This window comes from Odontomachus brunneus, unplaced genomic scaffold (genome assembly GCF_010583005.1).
Source record: "Odontomachus brunneus isolate Ranch 3 - 2012 unplaced genomic scaffold, Obru_v1 Obru_scaffold_310, whole genome shotgun sequence".
NCBI classification, from domain to species: Eukaryota; Metazoa; Arthropoda; class Insecta; order Hymenoptera; family Formicidae; genus Odontomachus; species Odontomachus brunneus.
This window is the reverse complement of record NW_022639760.1, coordinates 132,500-140,870: the sequence shown is the minus strand read 5'-3', so window position 1 is coordinate 140,870 and position 8,371 is coordinate 132,500. Positions and strand designations below refer to the sequence as shown.

General features: G+C 30.8%; 1 protein-coding gene and 1 non-coding gene across 2 annotated transcripts in view; one reads left to right on the top strand and one right to left on the bottom strand.

Moving 5' to 3' along the window:
- Positions 1 to 8,371, bottom strand: part of LOC116853357 (ATP-binding cassette sub-family G member 4-like) — a 23,373-nt gene that overhangs the window by 1,989 nt on the left and 13,013 nt on the right. The window contains exon 2 of the mRNA XM_032834421.1: positions 1,173 to 1,240. Coding sequence (XP_032690312.1) covers positions 1,173 to 1,240 — 68 coding nt within the window. The remainder of the gene's footprint in view (positions 1 to 1,172; positions 1,241 to 8,371) is intronic.
- On the top strand, positions 2,177 to 2,370 carry LOC116853371. Its single transcript, XR_004379953.1, has one exon. It is a non-coding gene; the product is annotated as a U2 spliceosomal RNA (small nuclear RNA).

Below are 8,371 nucleotides of genomic sequence, written 5' to 3'. Positions count from 1 at the left end.
TATATATATATATATATATATATATATATATATATATATATATATATAATTATTAATATATATATAGTTTTAATATTTAGTCATATTAAATATTAAAATATTATGTTAATGCATGTAATGATTCGTATTTTTTCCATACAATAAATATTAAAATATGCTAATGCCTATGAATTATACATATATACATATACATATATACATCTATGTTAATGATCTACGTAATACATCTATCTAGTGTCATATATCAATCAACATAAACAAAGCTATTTTAACATAAACTTGATTTTTATTGTTACGTGACTTAAGTATCTTATATCGTACCTTTCGTAGGAATTTTTTTGTAGCAATATTTTCTTTTGTATAGTTTAAAATTTAATTATTCTCATTTGGCGTAAGTATTTAATATCATGCCTTTTGTAAGAATTTTTTATAGCAATATTTTCTTTTATCTTTTAGCTGGATAGTTGATCTTTTAGCTGGATTTTTGTTGTAACAGCTGAATTTTTTGTTATCATTCTCATTTGATGTATCTGATATCATGCGTTTTGTAAGAATTTTATATAGCAAGATTTTCTTTTATATAGTATTTTTTAGCAGGATTTTTGTTATAATAACTGAATTTTTTATTGTAATTTTTTTTTGTAAAGATTTTTTCATAAAAACAAATAATGCCGAGGCATTACTGGAGCGCGCATACTTGGCTTCCTTTTTTTATTTTTTTTTGAAAAAGTAATTTTTTCTGATTTATAATATATCCATAAATTTATCATAAGTTCGTCATAAGCGTCACAATTTCTTCACAATACATTCTGAATTCCAGCAAGTTTAGCATTTTAATCGAAAATATTAAATTGAATAAAAAGTGCTTACTATTTCAAATCGGGCCAACATTCTTTTCAACAAAGTCTTATGATATTCTTGTAAAAACAATAAATTCTTTTTTTTAGCACATAATAATGAACTTTTCTTAAATTCGTTATGAGTATATCTTCAGACTATCATAAAGAAAATATTCTTTGTTGAAGATAATCGTTATTCAGAAAAAAAGCCAACTGAGTAATCGCTTTTCTTGGCAGTAGAATAATGTTTTTCTTCGTGCAGTCGCAGGTCGTTAACGTACCTTTCTCGAATCGCGTTGTAACTTGAATCTAACGATTATAAGTTCTGCTTACCTTGCGCCAGTTCGTAAATAGCGCTCTCTAGACCAAACGAAATCACCGAGAGGTAAGGTGAAACTTACCTGAAACAGAAAAAGCATCAAGGCATTATCATCAGTTGCAAATTTGTGCAAAGCGCAAATGTAATGCGTACTTCGAATGATACATTAACACGTTGAATGCGCCGTAGTAGTCGCCCTTCCGGTGAATGACGTTATGATACCGTTGCGTCTCATTAAATCACGTGTAAGATAAAATTAATTGTATTTACAAAGTTGGTAATACAGCCAATCGGGAGTCGATGAAACGAGGTGAAATATATATGCGTCTTGAATCGCATATTTTTATTGTATCTTTAGTGATACGATTATCGGTTAATTTCCATCAATTTGTACAATCAATGGCAGTCGATACGGCTGTCGATGTGTTAATGAACAACAGTAAATTGAAAACTTTAGGAGGAAAGTCAATTTTTTGTTTATTGTATTTTCTTAAAATATGATGTAATTTCGATGAAAAATGACCGAGTTACGAAAAGCAACGCGAAATCCTTACTTATTTTTTTATAAATATTTTTATTTTAAATATTTTTTTATATACTTTTATATATATTTTTATTTTAAATATATTTTATATACTTTTATGTATATTTTTATTTTAAGTATTTTTTTCAATTTCAAATTATTCTGTATACACATTTTTGAAGAATGGCTGTATCGCTTTATAAGATAGTTATCTTACAAAGTAAATCCCTTAGAAATATGCCCTGCATAACTCTGAATACACATTGATTAAACTATCATCTCGCTGTTCACACATCTCCTCTCACTTTCACCCATTACTTTATTCTAAAAGAATTCAGGTAAACAGCTTTTAGACTGACCGCACTACTACTACTACTACTCCATCGTCCCAACTGCTTTCGGCAGTTTGTTCCTTGGCCGCTACGCGGCGTGTTTCTCTCGCGGTTAATTTCTGTTAATGAACCTTATATGAAGCCAGCCAAATCGAAGCTGAGTATCGCTTCTCGGCACTATGTGCTAAGATCAAAAGTGTAGTATCTGTTCTTATCAGCTTAATATCTGATACAACCCCCATTGGGGGTTTCAGAATGTTAAGTATTTTTGGTAATAGGCGGGTACCTCGAAGCTTGCTTCGGTCCTGCCAATGGTTGCCCTGGCATTGCACTACAGTCAGATGCGGCCCTCATAAACTACTTCAAACACAAAGCTCTCTCTCTCTCTCTCTTACAGCTTTCTGAACAACTAAGATATCTAGTAGACAGTTTCTGACTGCTTCAAATTCCTCACTCTTTGAGGAAGAATGAGAATTATTAGAAACATTAATTTATACGAATAGACGGAGCGTACCACTAAAAGCATGTTCCCGAGCGAGTAAAATCGGACTGCGACAGCGATAGGGAGTGTACCAGCGTTCTCTCTCTCACTTCGCGTATGCTTATATTGTTTTTCCATCAAATACATAGCAACATATTTGCGTTTTATTCGATATATTATAAAAATGTTTCGAAAATGTGCAGTGTGCAATTGTGAACAAAATAAAGGAATACTTTTTCATAAGTATTTATTCTAACCAACGTATATTTATATTTATACACATTTACTACTTTCATACATCAGCTTTGACATCCTAACCTTTATTTTACAATTTTATAAAAATACTTTTAAAATATTTTGAAACAAATTTCATTTCAAACATTGCTGTATAAAAGTATAAAATTACAGAAAAAATAATGAATCGTTTAATTTAAATACAAGAAAGAAATTTGGAATTTATTACTTACATTTAATGTGGTATATTTGTTAAGATCACTTAAACATTAATAGAATTTTTATAATTATTTCTTTTCTTTTGTTATAGATTACTTACCAAAAAAGAAATTAAAAAAAATGGATAGATTATATAAAATTTAAACATGGAACAGCGTGGCGAGAAATTAAAAATATATTTATTTGTCAATTACATTTTGATGTTTCGTCATATAAATCTTCAATAATGTCTAATCTGGATAGGAAATATTTGAAATAAGATGCTGTACCGTCAATATTAACTATGGATTTTGATACAAATTTTGATATTGATCACTATAATAAGTACAACAGAGATATGTACTACTAAAAATCAATTCCATACAACGAATGAAACTTTACTTCAAGAAAATATTACACATAAAGAAATGAATATACAAACATATATTGATCAAGAAGAACTCTGTGCAAGTGAAAGTTTATTGGAAGTTGCAAATGAAAATGTAAAACAAACTGATAATTTTCAAGAAAACCCTTTAAAAAAGGAAAGGTAATATTATTATACTTATTATTAATGTTAGTTTTATTTTTTATTAATGTTAGATTATTAATGTTAGTTTTATTTTTTATTTTTTGCTACTTTATAATTAATAAAAATAATAAAATTATTAATAATAAAATAAATTTATAGAAAAAAGCAACACAACATTCCCATTAAACGTCCTCGAATAGGAAAGCCACGTTATCTTGGAGATATTAAATCATGGAATCTAGAAAATCTTGAACGATTAAAACAATATTTGGAGCTAACAACAAAATATATTACAGAATTAAAACAACGGAATGATACATTGGAAAAAAAATGTCAAAGATATAAAAAAAATAACGAATTTAAAAAATCTACTGCTTCATTTGAAAGAACAAAATTTAATATCAAATGATATAAAACGAAAACTTAGAGTATATATATATATATATATATATATATATATATATATATAAACAAAGTTTCTTTATAAAATAATGAATCTACATATTATACATGTACATTATGTGTTAAATTTGTAAATAACAGTTACAGCGAATTTGTAAATAACAATTTCAACGAATTACAATATATTGTACTTCTAAAAAAATAATATTCTTAGCATTAATGTTCTTAATAAATTTTGTACTTTCTATGTTTCTTAGGGATCAGTTAGTGCGCCAATCATAGGATTAATTAATAAAGCTTTAACATCGTCAAATATTGATAAACAGAAATATTCAGAAGAACTCCAATCGTTTGCAGTAACTCTGCATTTTTATTCTGCAAAAACATACGAATATAGAATTAATTTTATGAATAGTCTTCCTCACCCAAAAACACTTTCAAGATGGTATAAAAATATCAATTGTGATTCTGGAATCAATGAACAAGCTATTGAATCGATAAAGATAAAGTGTAAGAAAAGAAGAGAAAATGATAAATCATTATATTTTAATATAACTATAGATGAAATGTCCATAACAGAAAAAATTGAATACGGCCAAGAATGCTGTGGGTATGTTGATATTGGTATTAATAATGATATTAATATTGAGAATAATAATAACATATCTACATCACGTTATGCGTTGGTTATAATGTTAGTATAAATGATGATTGGAAGCTTCCTATAGCATATTATTTAATCAATAGTTTATGCAGCGATGAACGCGTAGCAATTATTAATAAATGTTTAGAACAATTACATGCAATTGATGCAAATATTGTTTCGATAACAGCTGATGGTGCTGTATGTAATGTGTCAACATTTAAAAAACCTAGGGCTTCTCTCGATATTGACAAAGCCATTTTTTAATCATCCATCAACGAGAAAAAATGTTTATATACTTTTAGACGCTTGTCATATGCTCAAATTAATTAGAAATTGTTTGGCTTCTAAAGGTACACTTATTGATGGTGATAATAGCATTATTAATTGGTTATATATTATAATATTAAACTTGTTCAGTTACAAGAAAAAGAGGGTTTGCATTTAGGCACCAAAATACGAAAACGTCATATAATGTGGCAGCAAGAAAAAATGAAAGTTGCACTTGCTGCTCAAACATTAAGTCTAAGTGTAGTGTTCGAGATAGGTCATTCGATCCCGAAAAATTCAACTCGGCTAACCGTTCGAATAATAACAGTCGCCCGGAACCACGCGCGTGATCAAGCCGTGACCCTAATTGTTTATCATGTGATAACCGACTGCGAATAACACGCTGTGCGTGCTGTTGCTACGGCAACTATCGCCTAACACCGAATTCCGCAAGCGGGAGAGATCGTTAGAAATAAGAATCAAACTTTGTTTGGGTCTTCATCTCAAACTTAAGCGCCGTAGCCAATCCGCAGTTGCCAAGCGCCGAGAATCATCCTTTAAAAGGCGACAACCAAGAAAAGACGGGGCTATCTCGTTTCAAATAGAATTTTGGCCAATAAGCTGTATCAAAACGTGCTGCGTCCTCAATGCGTGCTGCGATAAACTCGTCTCAAGTGTAATTACTCTCGTAACGGCACGTTTGCCATCGGCATTAATAAACTCCGTTTTCCAATCCTTAATCTCGCTTGTTAGATCTTAAATCGTCTTACTTATTGTTAATTAAAGTTAAATTTGTTCATTCTTCGGCTCGATTTTATTTGTTTAAAACCCTCCGAGCGGATCCTCCGAACATCGATACGCGGTCACGATCGCTCTGGAACCTGACGTCACCGCCCCGCTGGTTCGCTCAAGGAAGAAGATAATCGATAGTTTCGCAAAAGCTCCCTCGCACGAACATCACGATTTATTCACCAAAGTCGTTCTCTGCGCCGATCGGTACATCGAGAGTGGCTGTAAGCCCGAATCGTTTGTGGACTCAAGAATCAACTGAACTCAGAACTCGAATCGATTCAAATTCAGTGCGTCGCCCGACCTCACACAATCAAATCGCTCGAGCTATCCGGGAAGTTCGCTTGCCATAACAAATCTACTGCCGTGTTGCGAACATGTAGGTAATGCATTAACATTTTACAGAGAAACGTTAAAATATCCAGAGTTTGTAGAATCTGCTGCAACATCCCGTTTTTGTATTTATATAAATAATATCTTTGACTTATTAAACAGCAGAAATTTATTTTGTAAAACTTCTACAAAACAATGTATCACTCCAGAAAATCTTGATAACATCAAAATACAAGTTAACGATTTTATTATATATTTGTCTTCATTACGCGATCAATATTGAACTCATCACGCAAAACAGGTTTCTTAGGAATGATAATTTGTTTAAAAAGTATGATTGGTATTGCCGAAATGTTATTTGAAAATAATTCTTTCAAATTTTTTATGACATATAAATTATCACAAGATCACCTCGAAACATTTTTTAGTGCAATCCGTAGTCGAGGAGGTTTTAATAACAATCCTACTGCCTGAGAGTTCAGCTTTGAAACGATTGATGGCAAAAACAGACATACGCATTTTGCATAATGCAAATTGCTATATATTAGATGACACAAAACCCCGGGTAGGATTTTATTGGGGCATGTCCCAAGTCCGTAAAGAGCCTAGATACCCGAGTAGGAATTTAAAAGAGGGCTTGTAAAGGCCCTAAATAGTTTTTCCCCATTTCTGTCTAGGCGCCATTCAGGCAAGCCCGAATAGGTCCTGTACAGAGATGTAACGCTTTTGTAAGTTAGGGCCCGATTTGTAAATCTGACGAGGCCCTATTCTGGTACGCCTATGTAGGTCCTATCTGGACACGCTTAGGAAGAATAAAATATTCTTTTATGTATGAATATGTATAATTTTTTTCTAATAGAAACTATTCGTAAAGGTTATAACGCGATTGCTGATTTTATTTGAAAACTTTAGATTCAAATGCTACATCACATTTAAAAATTCTCACTGACACTAGTGGGACTCGAAACCTGGACCCTGCCTGAGGCACCTCTGGATTATGAATCTGTTGCCTTAGACACTACGCTACTTCTTCAATCGATATAAACGTCTTACATTTTGTCCATATGTATTGTGATTAACACAGTAATATAATTTTTTGTTAATATAACTTAATAAAATATATAATTACTCAAAGTTTATAGTCTTTCATGACTTTATGTATTTAATAACAATCAACAATAAAAAAATTTTACTATAAAAATTTAAAAATAACGAAATAGAAGTGCGGGATTTTGTTGACTTTACCTTATTAGCTAAGGATTAAATTAATAATAAAAGTACGAAAAATATAATTTTTATTAAAATTACGAAAAATTTTTATTAAAAGTACGAAAAATATAATTTTTATTAAAATTAAGAAACTATTCGTAAAAGTTATAACGCGCTTGCTGATTTTATTTGAAAACTTTAGATTCCAATACTACATCATATTTAAAAATTCTCACTGACACTAGTGGGACTCGAAACTCTTAATAAAAATTATATTTTTCGTACTTTTATTATTAATTTAATTCTTAGTTAATAAGGTAAAGTCTACAAAATCCTGCACTTCTATTTCGTTATTTTTAAATTTTTATAGTAAAATTCTTTTATTGTTCATTGTTATTAAATACATCATTGTTATAAAGTTCATTGTTATAAAGTTCATTGTTATAAAGTCATGAAAGACTATAAACTTTGAGTAATTATAAAGGAGTACTTAATTTTATTAAGTTATATTAACAAAAAATTATATTACTGTGTTAATCACAACATATATGGACAAAATGTAAGACGCTTATATCGATTGAAGAAGTAGCGTAGTGTTTAAGGCAACAGATTCATAATCCAGAGGTGCCTCAGGCAGGAGGGTCCAGGTTTCGAGTCCCACTAGTGTCAGTGAGAATTTTTAAATATGATGTAGCATTGGAATCTAAAGTTTTCAAATAAAATCAGCAAGCGCGTTATAACCTTTACGAATAGTTTCTATTAGAAAAAAGTAGTACATATTCATACATAAAAGAATATTTTATTCTTCCTAGGCGTGTCCAGATAGGACCTACATAGGCGTGCCAGAATAGGGCCTCGTTAGATTTACAAATTGGGCCCTAACTTACAAAAGCGTTACATCTCTGTATAGGGCCTATTCGGGCTTGCCTGAATGGCGCCTAGACAGAAATGGGAAAAAACTATCTAGGGCCTTTACAAGCCCTCTTTTAAATTCCTACCCAGAACTAGTCATAAATGATAAAGTATTATTGTATTAATTTTGAAACTAATTTGAGTGAATATGCTTACGAAGTAATTATGTATATTGCAGGCTTTATATCAAAAAGTGTAGGTAAACATTTGTAATGTGAAAATTGTAAAAAATATTTAACGGACACAAATACATAGCGAGTCCATGTCTTGTAGCTATGGGCGGAGGGATGCGTTGAGATACGATTCGCGAGTGTCACGGTCGCACGTCGGCCGAAGGCATTTTTCCGTTGCCGCT